We start from the raw sequence: 17,265 nt of genomic DNA, 5'->3' as shown, positions 1-17,265 counted from the left end.
TTAAAATTCAGTGTATAGATTAGACAGTGGATAGATACAGCTGGAATAATCATTAGTGAATTCAAAGATCTGAGGAAATTAAGACTACAGCACATGAAAATAAGAGAAAATATGAATGAGAGATTAAAAGAAATGAGAACTTGAATGAAAGATCCAATTTTATGAGGTTGGATTTCTAGAAAGAGCATTAGGAAAAAGTATTCAAATAAATGACTGAGAATTTTCTAGCATTGATAAAACACAAATCAGTTTAAAAGTACATTGGGTCTAGTGTTTGATTTTATATTATTTGCAAACTATTAAGTTAGCCTGTTACTCTTTCACTGATAAAAGATGAGATTTCCTGGGTCAGAGATCAAGGACTTTATTAGTGCATAGCAGAAAATATGGGTGTTATTGCATTTCCTCTGCCCTTCCCTCCCTTTCAAGTCCCGCTGGTGTAATGCAGAAGGCTCAATGGATGCCTGTACACGTAGTGGGTTGCTTTAGAGAACACTGAGCTTGAGGAATCTGCTCTTTTATAGCAAGCAGTAAATAAGCCTTCTCTTTGTCCCTGAGGAAGATAAGAGGAAGTCCTTCATCCCACAAGTTTTTCACAACAAATGTAATCCTGAGTAATGGCCCTGAATAAAGAGTAGTCGGGGCCTTGCATTCATAGCAAACCCAATGAGATGTGTATGGAGTAAGAGACCCATGGAGGAACGTCTCCCTACAAGAAGCATACCAATTCTAGATAATAAAACTAAATCCACATGTAGAGATGTTCTTGTACTTTATGTATCTCTTAAAAATGTAATTGTCATCTCTCTTTTTTTTTTTTTTTTTTGAGACAGAGTCTCACTTTGTTGTCCAGGCTAGAGTGAGTGCCATGGCGTCTGCCTAGCTCACAGCAACCTCAAACTCCTGGGCTTAAGTGATCCTACTGTCTCAGCCTCGCAAGTAGCTGGGACTACAGGCATGCACCACCATGCCCGGCTAATTTTTTTTTCTATATATATTTTTAGTTGTCCAGATAATTTATTTCTATTTTTAGTAGAGACGGGGTCTTGCTCAGGCTGGTCTCGAACTCCTGACCTTGAGCGATCCACCCGCCTCAGCCTCCCAGAGGGCTGGGATTACAGGCGTGAGCCACCGCGCCTGGCCAATATATCATCTCTTTTTAAGGTAGCATGAAAATAATACTCTGGTGGCTAGGTTAGTTTTTCCATGACAGTAACAGATAAACCTCTAACCATTTGGAGTCTATAAATACCATATAGGATATTTGGGTTTGCTTCTGATTATGAAGGCTTTGACAGTTTTTGGATTTAATGTGGGCAGGTTTTCCCCTGTATATGTTACTTTTACTTTTGCTGTTCTGTACTTTTGAAGATACTAACGTTAGAATGGAATGCCATAGGATAATGATTTTTTACAAGGGTAACAATATATCTTTTCCATAATGCAAACTGATATGCTTCTGATTGTTGTATATTACCAAAATAATTGTGTATTTTCTGGTCTTTAATTTCTTGTATTCTCAACAGTGTGTAGTGTTGACTGAGGTCAAACTTTCATTGCAGAAGAAGATCAATGACTTCTGCCGTTCTCAGTGCCCTCCAATTAAGGTAATATTTAATAATGACATGTACTTAACCACAGGAAGAACACTTTCACTATTAGTGTTTATACCTTTTCAACGAGTTATACAAGAAACTTTTTTTACATGAGGACAATTAGAATAAGATTTTTCTCTTTAATTTTGGTATAATATTCATTTCCTATTTTTCAAACTAGGATCTAAGTTTGGTTTATAAGCAAATTACCAAATTTTCCTGGAAAGGATGATAAACATTGAATTCATCATCTTATTTTAAACATGATATGATGGTGGTTTTCAAGAGGTTCATTGGTTCATTTAATGAATAGTCATTGAACATCTGTATACTCAGTACAGTTCTAGGCACTAGGAATACATTAGTGAACAGGACAGACAAATTTTCTTACTCATGAAAATTACCTTTTGGTAGGGAACATATACAGTAAAAAAAAATACATGATTTCAAATAGTTTCAGGTTCTGTGAAGAAAAAAATGTGAATAGAGAACAATATCTGCATGATGTTGGCAGAGGGGCCAGTGCTTGTTTTTTCAGATTAGAAGGTCAGGGAAGTCCTCTCTTTGGAGATGATATTTGAATAGAGCCCTGAATAATGAGGAAAAAAACAGCTATGTAGGGATCTGAGAAAGAGCATTCAAAGCAGGGGCATCGGCAAGTATAAAGGCCTGCCAGTGAAGTTTGATGTGTTTGAGGAACAGCAAGAGGCAAGCAGGACCAAATTGGAGCTAGGTAAAAAAAAGAGGATACTAGGAGTACACAGAAGATTAGGTTTGGAGAAGTAGATAGAGGGTACAGCCTATAGCAGCAGTTTTCAAAGTGTGGTCCGAGGACACTAAGTGTCCCTGAGACTTTTCAGGGATCTGCATAGTCAAACTATTTTCCTATTACTAAGATGTTATTAGTTATTTGCCTTTTTCACTCTGATTCTCTTATGGGGCACAGTGAAGTTTTCCAGAGTCTATATGATGTGTGGTGGTATCAATTGTTCCAACAGCTAATGGAGTACATGTTTGAATATTCTTGTGATTTAAATTTTTCTCAATTTTAATTTCTAACACAGTAAATATCGATAACTGTAACTCACATAAACTAGAGCTATAGTCTATTCTCCATACAGCAACCCAGAATGATCCTTTAAAAATATAAATCAGATCAAAACTCATGGGCCTAAAACTCAAATATCCTCAAAGATCCTATAAGATATATATGACCCTCTACGTCCTTCTCCAAACCAAGAGCTTTTTGGATCCTCAGTAATTTTTAAGAGTGTGAAGGAGTCATGAAAGAGATCCAAAAGAAAGAGAACTGTTGGATTTTAAGAGTAGAGTAGAAGCAGCTAGAGCAGTTAGGAGCTATTGCAGTAGCTCCGCTGGGAGATGCTGGTGTGTTAGACAAAAGAGTTGGAAGTAGACATAGTGAGAAATCATTGAATTTTAGGTATCTTTTGTAGCCTTTTTGGGCTAACAGAACTTGTGGGTGGATGAATGTGAGTTGTGAAGGAATGAGTGATCAAAAAGACTCCTAGATTTTTGTCCAGCATAATTAGGTGGTGGAGATATTGGGAAGAGGTTTAGATGGGAAAAATCCTAGTTCTTCCTTTGTAATTGAATGCATGTTACTAACTCCACCTCTTTTGTTTTGGGGATCATTGTTCCTTTTGAAAAAAGAAAAAGATGTTTATTCCTTTGAGTTAGGTGCTAAGCCAGAATCATACTGTATGATATAGGTGTGCTGAAAATTTTTGGATTGTGGTATTTACATAACATATTTACACTCTGTAGAGCATTTATGCTGTGTTTTACAATTTAAGCATGTGAATAAGTCAGAACAGTCAGTTAATTTACAACAGGGCACAGAAGTTTTATAAAATAATTATACTAGGTTACAAATTAAAATCTTTGTTTATGTAATTGATATAGATATATCTATACTTTAGAGTTATTTTGGAAAGAAAGAAATTATCTTGGAATTTATAGCTTTTAAACTTAAAGATACTCAGTTTTGTTTCATAAAAAAATGCTTAAGTGCCCCTTTGATCACCAAAGGCAATACATGATCAAGTGGGAGGTAGTCTTCCATTAGCCATCTCACCGCTTGTATAATTCGGGTTATAAATTATTTTATTGAGATATGTTCTTATATCAAAGTATTAATATACTTAATTTAGTTAGAAAAATATTACTTTATATAGGATTGGATGCATTACAGAATAAACATTTTTCTTTACTAGCAGTAGCCCTAATAATAGCTTTAAGCACAAAAACAATTTCTTTACAGATTCGTGGAATGGAGATAATGTATGTTTTATAAAAATTATTTTAATAAACCATTTATGATTGTGTTTAAGAATTTAATTTTTACCTTTCATGACTTTGCTTTGCACTGTTGGTTTCTCAGCTCTTTTTCTGTCAATTCTGCTCTCATTTAGCTCTCAAATAGCTCTGTTCTATTTTCTGTTTACTCTCCTCTTTTCTAAAATAACAAGTAAAAAGTCACTGCTTGACTGTCAAACCAAGATATCTGTTTCTTATTAGTTGTTCTTGAATTTATGACAAAGCCAGAATTTTAGTTATTTAAAAATTATAGAACATATAAAGATACACTGATCAGTTTTGATTTTGTTACACTAGGAATGTGTTTACCAAATACCAAACTCTTTGATTTCTAAAACAGTCTGCAACTTATCTTGTTCATAATTCACTTTATATTATAAAGGATATACTTAATTATAAATGAAATTGTCAGAAAAGAGCCTGAGATAGTTGAGCTGTTTTTTTTTTTTTTCTTTCTTTATAAAAATAAATAAGCTTGAACTTGTTTTCGCTGTTTCACAGTTCATCAGTGCAGATATACATGGAATTTGGTCACGGTTGTTTTGTGATTTTGGTGATGAATTTGAAGTTTTAGATACAACAGGAGAAGAAACAAAAGAAATTTTCATTTCAAACATAACGCAAGTATGATTATATTAATGAACTTTTTAAAATAAATTTTTCAAAGTCGATGTGAATGTTATTTCAAAAAGGCAGTGTTATAATAGCAAAATATTATAATATGCAATATTTTTCATTTTTTTGCAGTGTTTTAACTCATAAGTGAATATTTTAACTTTTTGATTGCATTATATTAAAACTAACTGGAAATAGGAATATTAATTAATTGTTGAGAATATCCGGGCTGGGCGCGGTGGCTCACGCCTGTAATCCTAGCACTCTGGGAGGCCGAGGCGGGTGGATCGCTCGAGGTCAGGAGTTCGAGACCAGCCTGAGCAAGAGTGAGACCCCGTCTCTACTAAAAATAGAAAGAAATTATCTGGCCAACTAAAATATATATGTACAAAAAATTAGCCGGGCATGGTGGTGCATGCCTGTAGTCCCAGCTACTCGGGAGACTGAGACAGTAGGATTGCTTAAGCCCAGGAGTTTGAGGTTGCTGTGAGCTAGGCTGATGCCATGGCACTCACTCTAGCCTGGGCAACAAAGCGAGACTCTATCTCAAAAAAAAAAAAAAAAAAATCCTAGATTTCCTCTGACAATATTTAATACTTGATAGATCAACATTTGCTTGTCATAAATTTTAATTTTATTCTGTCATGTTCCTATGGGACATGAACCATTTACTGTGTCAGATCATGGATGTACTATGTAAGTCAACTGGCCCAACACTGACTATAGGAAGAGTCGTAAATCATCTTAGACAAAATCATTTCTAATTTGTTATGTTTCTAAAACATTATTTGGAGGGCAGAAAAAAATTTAAGAATTAATTAAACTTCAAATTAAAAAGTCTAAATTTTCTAACCATACTCTCCTAATATGAAGTAAGCTTAATTTTTTATTCCATAAAAGAACTGGAGAAATCAGTATCGTCCCCTTTTAATATTCTTTTTTTTTTAGCCTAAATAATTTATTTGTGCTCTTTGTCATCAACTTACATTAAAGCCCCCAGAGAAGCCAAATATAAGGGAATGATAATATACTTTGACATAATAGTATTTGTGCTTCTGTCTTTATGCTTTATTTTTAAACCCAGTGTAATGTTGTCTCTCTTGTGCCTTTTTAAGAAAAATTTATTGAAAAATCATTCTGTGTATCTTTCTGTTTATAGAGTGGTTTATTATTCTATCTGAGTTATTCTTTCAGGCACATTAATGCTTAGCCTTTTACCTTTTCTACTTGGTTTTAATTTGTCCCTGACAATAACACACTGTTAAAAAGATAGTATGGATTCTTATATTGTGTTGCTATTTTCTTTTATTGAATAGTGTAGGAAATAAGTTGATAAACTATGCAATATTTCTTTAGAGTGTTGGGCAAGGTATATAAACTACCATATTATTCCCATCTTTAAAATCTTTATCCTCCTTCCTCCCATTTCTTTGATCTTCAAAGTTAGGCTTTTATCTTTTACGCAGACAGAGTTTTTGTAACATGACTTTAAAACTATTAAATAACTTTGTTTTTTATAAGTCACAAGAATTTTTGAATATATGAAATATTTCAACTGTGAAATCTCAGGAACATCTCCCACCAAATGTAGAAGTCATATTTTTAACATTCATTAAAAAATAGTAATAATTTGATAATTATTTTGTGACAGTTCTTTAAAAGCTTGCTTTTACTAATGTAGAAGAACGGCTTAGAAATTTGGTTTTGAGAATTTTATGATAACTTTGTCTTTTTTGTGTAAGATTTGGAAGAGTACATGAATTTGTTTTCTACTCTTTTTTTTAGGGTAATCCTGGCATTGTCACTTGCCTTGAAAATCATCCTCACAAACTTGAGACAGGACAATTCATAACGTTTCGAGAAATTAATGGAATGACAGGTTTAAATGGATCTACACAACAAATAACTGGTAAATTTATGTGTTTTATTAGTTTATTCATACTTATTATTCAGCATATTTATAATTCAGACACTATAGTTAGTGTTGGGAACACAACATCACTCAGACAGACATGATCTGTAGTTCTCGGCCTCAAAACATTGAATCCAAGTGAAGACATTGTTAAACAGTTATAAAATTAAGAGAGTACAGGCATTCTGGGAACTCTAAATTTAACAAGAAACCCACCCAGTTTGGTGACAGCAGCAGTGGAACAGTGTGTCTTGATTAAAATCTGAAGGTTGCATTGGCTTAGGAAGTTGTTGAAAAGAGTATTCTGTGCAGAGACAAACAGAAAAGGCTCAGATGCAAGACAGATGTAGTACTCAAGGAACTACAAGTTGTATAATATGGCAGGGCTGACTGACAGTGAGAATTGAGATCACAAGAGTCTTAATTTTAAGACATTTAGTAGCAAACTTTGTAATTACATACAATAGGTGAGCAAAGATTCCTTCATGGTCATCTTATTCACTTAAAGAGTACAAGAAAGGGAGTAGATTTTGGAGAAAAGATAATGAACATAGTGTAGACTTGTCAGGTGAGGTGGCAATGAAGTATTCAGATTTCTAGATGTTGGTTGGTTATATCTTCTTGTTCAGTGGCTTGAATAAAAGAGATAAATGGTTGTGACTGCAGGAATGTTTGTTGTCAAGGAATCTGTTTTTTTATTGGACTAATGTGTGATCATTGTCCAAAAAACAATGAAAGGTACCACAGCCAGAAGTTTAAGGAAAGTAGGTATTTTAAAAATGGAAAGATTATCAGGCATCATATAGTGCCCATTGGAAGTTAGAGATAATGAATTTATAGCAGCATTAATCTGCATAGTTTGTATTTTTCTTCCGGCCATGTTTAAAAGAGTTAAAGACAGTACTAGACAACTTGTAACTCAACTGTATGGCATGTTTATACTGGTTTAGGAGAGAGCGATTCAGTTTTATCTTTAGGGCAACTGAAAATATAATTATGTGTTTAATGTATAGACTAGTAAATGGAATTACTTTTTTTAATGACTGCAAAATATATCCTTAGGGTACATTTTGTAACAGGGAAAAATCAGTCCCCGTTACAAAGTCTTTATAGATAAACAACTTTGGATCCATATTTAAGCATCTTTGGTAGCAAAACTATTTGATTTTGTTTCCCAACTTCAGCCAGATATCTTAAATACAGGTTCAGATCATTGATATTAAAGAACTTATTTCTGTTTTTATGAAAATTGACTAGCTGAATCATTTAGGATTATTACTTGTTATTTTGGGTTCCATGCAGTGGTAGATTATGGTGATGGATCAGAATCTCGAGGCTGCCTATATAAAGAGGAGCCACTGGATATCAAAGAATGATCATAAAGAAAACCCACATTTTGTACCAAAAATTATTTGTGGTGGGGGTGGTGAATGCTTAAATAGAATGGCTGTTAATGAAGGGTGTTTTTTTTCGTTACCATTTATTAATTGGTACTTCTCTAAGGTAGGTTTCTGTTAATGTGAAAAACATTCTAGATGTATATATAAGCATATGTTTAAGTAGAGTTAAAAATGAGTCCTATTTTAGACCTGGTCCCCTCTTCAGAGGTAACAGCAGCTAAGTTTGGTGTTTACTCTGCTGACCTTTCTGTCTACTTAATATATAAGTCTTACTATATTGAGGGGGGCTTACTTGTTCTTTTTAATTTAACTCTTTCAATAAGCAAATGATTCAAAAATAAGAAAGAGTAAATGTTTACAGAGAAAAGTTTTCTGCCCATCCTTGGCTCCACTTCCTTAGTTCTCATCCACCTACCACAGGGAACCACTGCTCTTAATTTATTGAAAATCCTTTCAGGGTTTCCTTATGCTTTTTTTTTACACAGAAGGTAGCATATTATATATAGTGTTGCCCTTTGCCTTTTTATTAAACAAAATATTTTGGTGATCTTTTTACATCAGTAATTGTAAAGCATTTTTTTTCCTTTAAGTTTTCTTTCATGGCTATGTAATATTTCACGGAACAGATGAAAATGTTATCAGAGCATTTTTTTTTCTTTTTAAGAGACAGGGTCTTGCTGTGTTGCCCAGGTTGGAGTTAAGTGGCTATCCACAGGTACAATTATAGTGCACTGAAGTTTCAAACTTCTGGATTCAAACCGTCCTCCTGCTTTAGCCTTCGTAGTAGTTTGGACTACTGGCACATGCCACTGTTGCCAGCCAGAAAATAATTTTAATTTGCCTTTTTCATATTATAAATGAGATGAGTGTCTTTTTCTTAGGTTTTAGAGCTATTTAATATTTATTTTTCCTTTAATGTGAACCATCTGTCCTTTGCTGTTTTCTTGTTGTTGATCATTTTCTTAACCATTCTCAGGAACTCCTGATTTATATGACATACTTGCCAGTTTTTTAAATGTGACTTGCAAATAATTTTCCTAGTTTGACATTTATCTTTTGACTTTGCTTGTGATGGGTTTTTATCATGAAGTTTTCTGTTTTATGTTTATATAATCAAAATGTTCAGTCTTTTCTGTTATGGCTTTTGTGTTCAGTGTTAACTTAGAAAAGCGTTCCTCACTGGAAGATTTTAAAGGAATTTTTCTCCCATTCTTTTATCTAAAAAATTTTTGTCATTTAAACTTTTTTGACATTTAAAACTTCCATCCGCATGAAACAGATATTTTCCTGGATAGCTTTTTTCCGCAAAATATTTATTGAATAATATGATCTTTTCCTCACTGGTTTGAGATGCCACCTTTATTGTGTCCTAGGTGTACTTGGGTCTATTTCTGAATTCTCTAATCTATTCCATTTGTCTATTCATGAGCCAGCACCAAACTATTAATATATTAATTATTATGATGTATAATTAGCATCAGTGTATTGAAACTTTATGATCTATTTTAATGTCTAATATTGAATACCTCTCATTACTCTTTTTTTCTCTGAGTTTTCTTGGTTATTTTTAAGTCCTAAAGTTCACATGGGAAAAAATACTCTGTCTAGCTTCCCATATGCCTCCCACTCATCTGTTTAAAAAAAAAAAAAAACTATCGAGAATCTCCTTAATTTTGTAAATTAGAGAGAATTAACATTTAAATATCTGTGTTCCTATGTAATGGTTTTCTTATTTTCTTTCTTCTAGTGGTATCACCATTTTCTTTTAGTATTGGCAATACTACAGACCTGGAACCATATTTACATGGAGGCATAGCTGTCCAAGTTAAGACTCCTAAAACATTTTGCTTTGTAAGTACTTTTTTTCTGCTTCAAAAGTATTTCCTCAAAGGAAAAAATGGTAGAAGAGAAAAAAACAATAAAATAAATATTCAGTTAACAGTTTAAAGGCTGAACAGATTTTGTTTTTTAATTTGCACCCACCTTGAGGAAAATGGAATTTAAGGAAATAAACTGATAATCAACAAAAAAATGACATATCTTCTATAACTAGAATACCATATGCATATAGTTAAGGTATATGAGTATACCCCAAAGAAACTATGCCTTCTTTAATCATCAAAGAGTTGATCATACTTTATAATTTACCTTCTAAGACAAGAGATAAAACTAATGTATTTGCAAAAGATTTAGCAAGGGTTGTTTTGCTTTATTATTCAATTATTTGTTTAAAATAAATGGAATATTTCCTTATACTTGTTAATCCAGATTTTAAAAATTTAATTTAATTTTATAAATTTCAAAAAGCAGTATGTATGCTGGAAATGTAAAATAATTCCTACAAACTCCTGGCACTGGAAGGAAAATGTAATTAGCTGTACAGAGAGAATCTAGAGACTACTTGTGTCGGAATTGCTTACATACTTAGGCTACTTCTCAGTTAAGCTAACATATCTTTGTTTTCCCTTGCAAGTTATCAAAGTTTTAGTTTGATTGCCTTTTCTTTTTCAGAAATATTATTAATAACTATTAATACAATAATCCTGTCTGGGAGGCCAAGGCGGGTGGATCGCTCCAGGTCAGGAGTTCAAGACCAGCCTGAGCGAGACCCCGTCTCTACTAAAAATAGAAAGAAATTATCTGGCCAACGAAAAATATATATAGAAAAAAATTAGCTGGGCATGGTGGTGCATGCCTGTAGTCCCAGCTACTCGGGAGAGTGAGGCAGTAGGATCGCTTAAGCCCAGGAGTTTGAGGTTGCTGTGAGCTAGGCTGACGCCACGGCACTCACTCTAGCCTGGGCAACAAAGTGAGACTGTCTCAAAAAAAAAAAAAATACTATAAGCCTGTACAAGGATTTGTGTAAGCCTAAGTTAGAACAAAACAATAAATTAAATTAGTATAGCTAGTTAGGTCTGCCCTGGCATACCTTCTTGTGCCCTGTTTCCAATTTTTAATTGGATAGTTTATGCCTCAAATAATTTCAGACTGAGTGGCTGTTTTGGAATTGTGTTTGAGGTTTTTGTTTGTTTTGCCTTTGTGTTCTTTGCTCCACAAAGATGATTTTAACTTTGAGTATCTATGCAAGTCTTGTTGGGCATAACAAATCTTGATAACTTGTTATCAGAAAAATATGGTAGCTTTTCTATCAAAACACATTTTTTTGAGAGTGCAAAGTTTTTCACTCATTGGTCCCAAATTTACTATGTGGAGCATGTTGTTTTATTGTACTTAACTTTTTTTTTTTAATTTGGTCATAAGATAAGGGAGAATGGTAGCTATTTTATATTCAATTAAAACATAATTGGGCCAACCTCATTTATTTCAGACCTTCAGGAGATCCCCATTGCTTTTAGTGCACTGACATATAACAGTATATTTTGTCAAGTAATCACTCCCTTGCTTTGAAGTAATAATTTTTTTTTCTATTAGGAACCATTGGAGAGACAAATAAAACATCCAAAGTACCTTATTGTAGATTTCAGCAATCCTGAGGTAAATAAACACTTTGTAGGTTTGAGAGAGGCAGCAGAGTGGGGTATGGCAATTAGCTAGTGATTATAAAGTTAAACTGGAGTGACCATGTGTATACCTTGCTATCAGGTTTTCTTAATAAAGGTTGTACTCACATATCTAAAGTTGACTCCCAAAGATTAAAAACGGGAATTTGTATCATGGAAAAAATGTTAGAATAATACAAAAAAGTTTTGTAATGATTTGCTACCTTAGATAATTAAAAGATGATTTCAGTAACTCATACAAAGATGACCTTATTAAAAGAGTTTCTCAACCGTGTAGAGTTCTGTATAATACATATTTCTTACCAAAAAAAAAAAATCTTAAGCATATATTCTATTTCTTTAAATCACTAGGTATAATTTTGTGACGATAAATGTATTTTATGATAAGGAATTAACAGTTTCCAAATTTTTAAATATTAATAAGGAAAAGGAATTAGGTGTTCTTGTACAGATGTTGTCTTACTGTTGTTAGATTGATATTACTCCAGGTTTCATATTGATAACCTTGTAAACACTAGTCACACAACCTGGAATTGAAACTGGGAGCTATTGCTTAAATGTAGCCTTATGGCCTTAAAGTCACCTCATTTAGTTTCTCTAAGCCTTGATTTTCTTACCTGTTAAATAGAGCTAGTAATGGTATTAAGCTAATATGTTTATTGTGAGGATTAAATTAAATAGTGCTTTAAAAGTATTTAACACAGTGCCTGGCACAAATAAGCACTCAGTAAATACTGGCCAATTTTTAATGTTCTCAATAGGCACCTTTACAGATTCACGCAGCTCTGCTTGCCTTGGACCAGTTTCAGGAGAATTACAGTCGCAAGCCAAATATTGGGTAATGTTTTTTGTTTAAAAATAACTATTTTCCTTTTTTTAAAAGTAATATTTCAAAAACTATAATTTTTTTTAAAGTAGCTAAGCTTGAAATTCCAATACCAGTACATACACACCAAACTATATAAACATTGCTTATGGCTTTCTGCTCTTTTTCCTGGTGGGAGTGGAGAGATTGGTTTACAAAAGTGACATCATACTAAACATGAATTTTTTCCACTTTGAACCCTTTAAATGCTATAACTTAAAAAAAAACAACTAAGAATTATTGAATTATTAACCCATGGTTTTTTTTACTGTATACTCTACTAGGTCAGAATACTGTTGGAGAAGGTTTTTGCTTTGTATATTTAAACCTAAATCTTATTTTACATACTGTCCTGAATTGAGTATTATCTTGAAGTATGTTCTTTATATATCTTTTTTTTTTTTTTGGTGACCTTTTTTTCTTTTCTTTTTTTTTGAGACAGAGTCTCACTCTGTTGCCCGGGCTAGAGTGCCATGGCGTCAGCCTAGCTCACAGCAACCTCAAACTCCTGGGCTCAAGCAATCCTCCTGCCTCAGCCTCCCGAGTAGCTGGGACTACAGGCATGCGCCACCATGCCCGGCTAATTTTTTTTTTTTATATATATATTTTTAGTTGTCCAGCTAATTTCTTTCTATTTTTTTTAGTAGAGACGGGGTCTCACTCTTGCTCAGGCTGGTCTCGAACTCCTGAGCTCAAATGATCCACCCATCTCGGCCTCCCAGAGTGCTAGGATTAGAGGCGTGAGCCACCACACCCCAGCCTTTTTTGGTGACTTTTCTAAAGCAATATCTTTATATTTGGATGTGAGTCCTTTATCAGATATATATTTTACAACTACAAGCCAGTTACCTTTAAGTGGGTGAAACATTTTTTGCAACCTGTTAGCAAAATTCCATTTTCTTTATTTCATAAATTTTAGTTTTGAATATGTCTTACTGTTTATGGCAATTGAGAAAATTGAAGTAGGGTGCTTTGTTTTGAATTGCAGATGCCAACAAGATTCAGAAGAACTGTTCACACTGGCAACAACTATAAGTGAAACCTTGGAAGAGAAGGTGAATATTCATAGTTATGGCTATAAAAAAATTTGTTTGTAACATATAAATGTTCAATATTAATATTCTCTTATCCTTCAAATCCCAGCTTTGCTACTTATTGACTCTGTAACATTAGGCAAGTTATTTCACTTTGTTCTGCTTTAGTTTATAAATCTGTAAAATACAGTTAACCTGCCTCATAGGGTTGTTATGAACATTAAATGATTTAATTTTGTAAAGCACTTGGAATGCCATGTGACATAGTAATTACTATTTACTGCTGATGCTGTTGTTATTGGTATTAGTATCCTTTTTTATTATTCTGTTCTCATTTACTTAGTTAACACAATTAAGCTGATTATGTGTAAGTCATCAGCTTTCCTGTAAATCACCTCTTATACTTTATGCATTCACATCTCTTAATTGTTTTGCATATCAGAAGGACTTGAATATGTCTTCTAGAAAATGATTTTTTCGTGTTATGATGCCTGTGTCTGCCACTCAACAGTTTTATTTAAGCATCTGTCAACATAGCAGTGTTTATATAATTATTTGAAAATTCTTTCATTTTGCTCTTATTTTATAAAAATAAAGGGGAAATGAAAATCTTAACATCAGTGGTAGGAAGCTTTGATCTCCTATATGTATATAATTAAACAAAGAAAGAAATAATAAATGTACTGAAAGCAGTGACTCACTAGCCATAAATGAAAGATCTTTTATTGCATATTTAGTGGTTAGAGAAAGAAAATATGTGAAAAGCTAGAAATAGATTGTTGAAGTCTATGATTAAACAGAAGGATGTGATTAAGGATTTATTAGGCTTATTGAGGTATAATTTACATAAAGTAAATTTTACCTTTTACAAAATTCTGTGCGTAATTCAGGTGTACACAATGAATTCAAAGTGTGCAGGTATGTATCCACCGCCACGATCAAGATATAAAACATTTCCATAATGCCAAAAAATTCCCTCATGCCTCTTTATAATCATCTTCCCAGCCCACAACCAAACCCTGGCAGCTGCTATAGTTTTGTCTTTTTCAGAATGTCATATAAATGTAATCATATGGTGTGTAGCCTTTTGAGTCTGGCTTCTTTGATTAAGTATAATGAATTTGAATTTTGTCCCTGTTGTTGCATGTTCATTCCATTTTATTACTGTGTAGTATTTCATTTTATAGATATACCACAGCTTGTCCTTTTACCAGTTGATGGACATATGCATTGTTTCCAGCTTGAGCAGTTATGAATAAAGCTGCTACAGATATTTGTATACAGATTTTGATGTGAACATATATTTTCATTTCTCTTGTGTAGATATCTAGAAGTGTATTACAGAGTCATATGATAGGTATATGTTTAATTTTATAAGAAACTGCCAAAGTGTTATAAAAAGTAGCTGTACCATTTTGCATTCTCACCAGAAATGTGTGAGTTTCAGTAGCTCTGTATCTCTCTAACACTCTGTATCTAACACTTTGTCTGTTTAATTTTAGCCATTTTAACATGTGTGTAGTGTCTTGTTGTTTCAATTTGCATTTCACTAATGGCCATGAATTTGAGCATCTTTTAGGATGCTTATTTGCCATTCATATCTGTTTATTAAACTGTCTTTCCAAATCTTTACCTATTTTTTAATTAGGTTTTTTATTTTCTTATTGTGAAAGTTCTTTATTTTTTTTGGTGAGTTTTCTAAAGCAATATCTTTATGTTTGGATGGGAGTCCTTTATCAGATATATGTTTTACAAATATTCCCTTTAAGTTCAATTTATCAGTTTTTCTTTTTGCAGTTCGTGCCTTTTTGTCCTAAGAATTTTTTTTAATGCAGGATCACGCAGCTCTTCTGTGTTTTCATCTAGAAGATTTATGATTTTGTAATTTTAAAATTTCATTTCTGTATGTTGTGCAAAGTATGGATCAAGACATGACAATGCAAAGTACAGATCAGTATACATGATTATATACTAATTTTGTGCACAGTTTTGTGAGTTCATTTTTATATACTGTACAACATATAGAGCAAGATTAATTTTTTTGTATATGAATGTCCAGTAATTCTAGCCCATTTGTTGAAAAGACTATTCTTTCCTTAGTGAAATGTGAAAGCATCTTTGTCAGCAATTTATTGACCATATATGTGTAGGTCTGTTTCTGTACTCTCTGCTATCTTCATACTGGTATCTTTTTGCCAGTGTCATCTTGTCTTGATTATTGTGACTTTTATGTTAAGTCTTGAGATCAGGCTTGGTCTAGAGTTTCTGCAATGTAGAAAGAACTCAGGATTATAGTATTCCTTGAGTTTTTATGTTTCAAATTTTTTCTATGGCCTTCATACTTGAAAACAAGCTTGGCTGGATATAAAATTCTAGGATCTTACTTTCTTCACTGATATCTTACTTTGTATCTTGCTATTGAGAAATAAGATGTCAGCTAATTTTTTACTCTTACAAATAATCTGGTCTTTCTGCCTTGAGGCTTTCTGTATTTTGTCTTCATATGTGAAATCTCATAGTTTTACCAGATTATATCTCTGAGTTGATCATTTGGTAAATTTTCTCAGATACACAGTGAGCCCATTTCAGTATGTAGATTAAGATTTTGTTTTATTAATTATTTCCTTTTTTGGAGGGGTAGAATGGATGATTTCTGTTCTTAGTTTTTAAATTCCTAATAGAAGGTGATTTTTGGTTGTTTTTTTTCCTCCATCTCTAAGAGCTTCTTAAGAATATATAATTCACTCCAACAAATTTCACCTGATTTGTGATTAGTTTGGGAGGAAATTTTCAATAGCTGCAATGCTTAGATTCTAATTTTCTGCTTTTTACTTAATTCAGCTTTGTATAGTAGACTGATTTTTGTGCCTATTTTTTGGACAGGGTAAGGATTTAGGGTGCTTTTTAGATTCCTACTTTTATAACATTCTCTTCTCTCAGAGTACTGAAAAGGAATTTCTTTAATGGATGACTTTTATTTTGGTGGAGAGGTCTTAGTGTGTCTTGTTAGTGTGTCTCTTTCATTTCTGCCAGATCCTTAACTTCCCTCTCTTTAGCTTTCTTTATCAAAGAGTGTCTCCCCCTTTCTATTCACATCTTTCTCTCTCAGAGAGTTCTTTCGCTGTAGCCAGGCCTGAGATCTGTCAGATTTCCTGCCTCTGTTCAGTATTTTTTGCACTTAGCGCGGGAGTTTTTTTCTTTGGATACTTTTGACTGTGCTTTGTCACCATTAGGCCTTTCACTTTCTTTTATGTGACCTCGTCATACTTTCTGCTGTGTAGGCTCGTAGTACTGTGAAGTCCAGAGATAGCTCTGCTGGAGTTTGGTATCTGTTTCTCCACTTTTAAATAATTTGAAGTTTGTAATATTCTCTATTTCCTAGCAATGCTAAAGCCCTGTCACTTTTATTTCTCTTCTTGTAGTTATGCCTGTGTTTGAGAGATTGTGTGGGGAAATTTAGATTTAGGCTGTTGTCTATATCCTAGGGTAACCAAAACTTTTCAAGATTTGGATGTTTGTTTATTTACTAAAAATTAATAGGAACTTCAGATAGTGTAATCTAATGATGAGAATAAAGCTGTGAAGTTGGTCCTTTTGGATGTAGATCCTGGCTTCACCGCTTACTAGGTATAAAATCTTGAATAAGTTAATTAATCTTTCAAAGTTTCAGTTTTCTTGTATAATAGAAATTATATTTCCTAGGATTATTTTGAAGATGATGTAAGGGCTTAATACAAAGCTTGGCACAGTAGTTGCTCATTCAGACTAACTGCTATTAGCATTTTCATCATTGTTTATTATTATCACCACCGACATCTCTGCATTCAAAAATGACACAACTTAAATCATAATCTATCTGAGTTGAGGTTGGTGTTTAATAGTTGGAAATAATGAGATATAGAAAATTGAAATGGAGGAGTGGAATAGTGAGTAGATATATATCATTTTTGTATCACAGATATTTTTGAGAGTATAATAAAAACCCT

General features: G+C 33.1%; 1 protein-coding gene across 2 annotated transcripts in view; it reads left to right on the top strand.

Annotated features, from left to right (window-relative positions):
• Positions 1–17,265, top strand: part of UBA6 (ubiquitin like modifier activating enzyme 6) — a 66,196-nt gene that overhangs the window by 16,840 nt on the left and 32,091 nt on the right. For both annotated transcript variants that reach the window (XM_045531650.1, XM_045531652.1), the window contains exons 7-13: positions 1,527–1,607; positions 4,434–4,556; positions 6,333–6,456; positions 9,607–9,710; positions 11,292–11,354; positions 12,142–12,218; positions 13,234–13,300. In XM_045531650.1, the coding sequence (XP_045387606.1) occupies positions 1,527–1,607; positions 4,434–4,556; positions 6,333–6,456; positions 9,607–9,710; positions 11,292–11,354; positions 12,142–12,218; positions 13,234–13,300 (639 nt within the window). The remainder of the gene's footprint in view (positions 1–1,526; positions 1,608–4,433; positions 4,557–6,332; positions 6,457–9,606; positions 9,711–11,291; positions 11,355–12,141; positions 12,219–13,233; positions 13,301–17,265) is intronic.

Source organism: Lemur catta, chromosome 19 (genome assembly GCF_020740605.2).
Source record: "Lemur catta isolate mLemCat1 chromosome 19, mLemCat1.pri, whole genome shotgun sequence".
NCBI classification, from domain to species: Eukaryota; Metazoa; Chordata; class Mammalia; order Primates; family Lemuridae; genus Lemur; species Lemur catta.
This window is presented reverse-complemented; position numbering and strand designations above follow the sequence as displayed.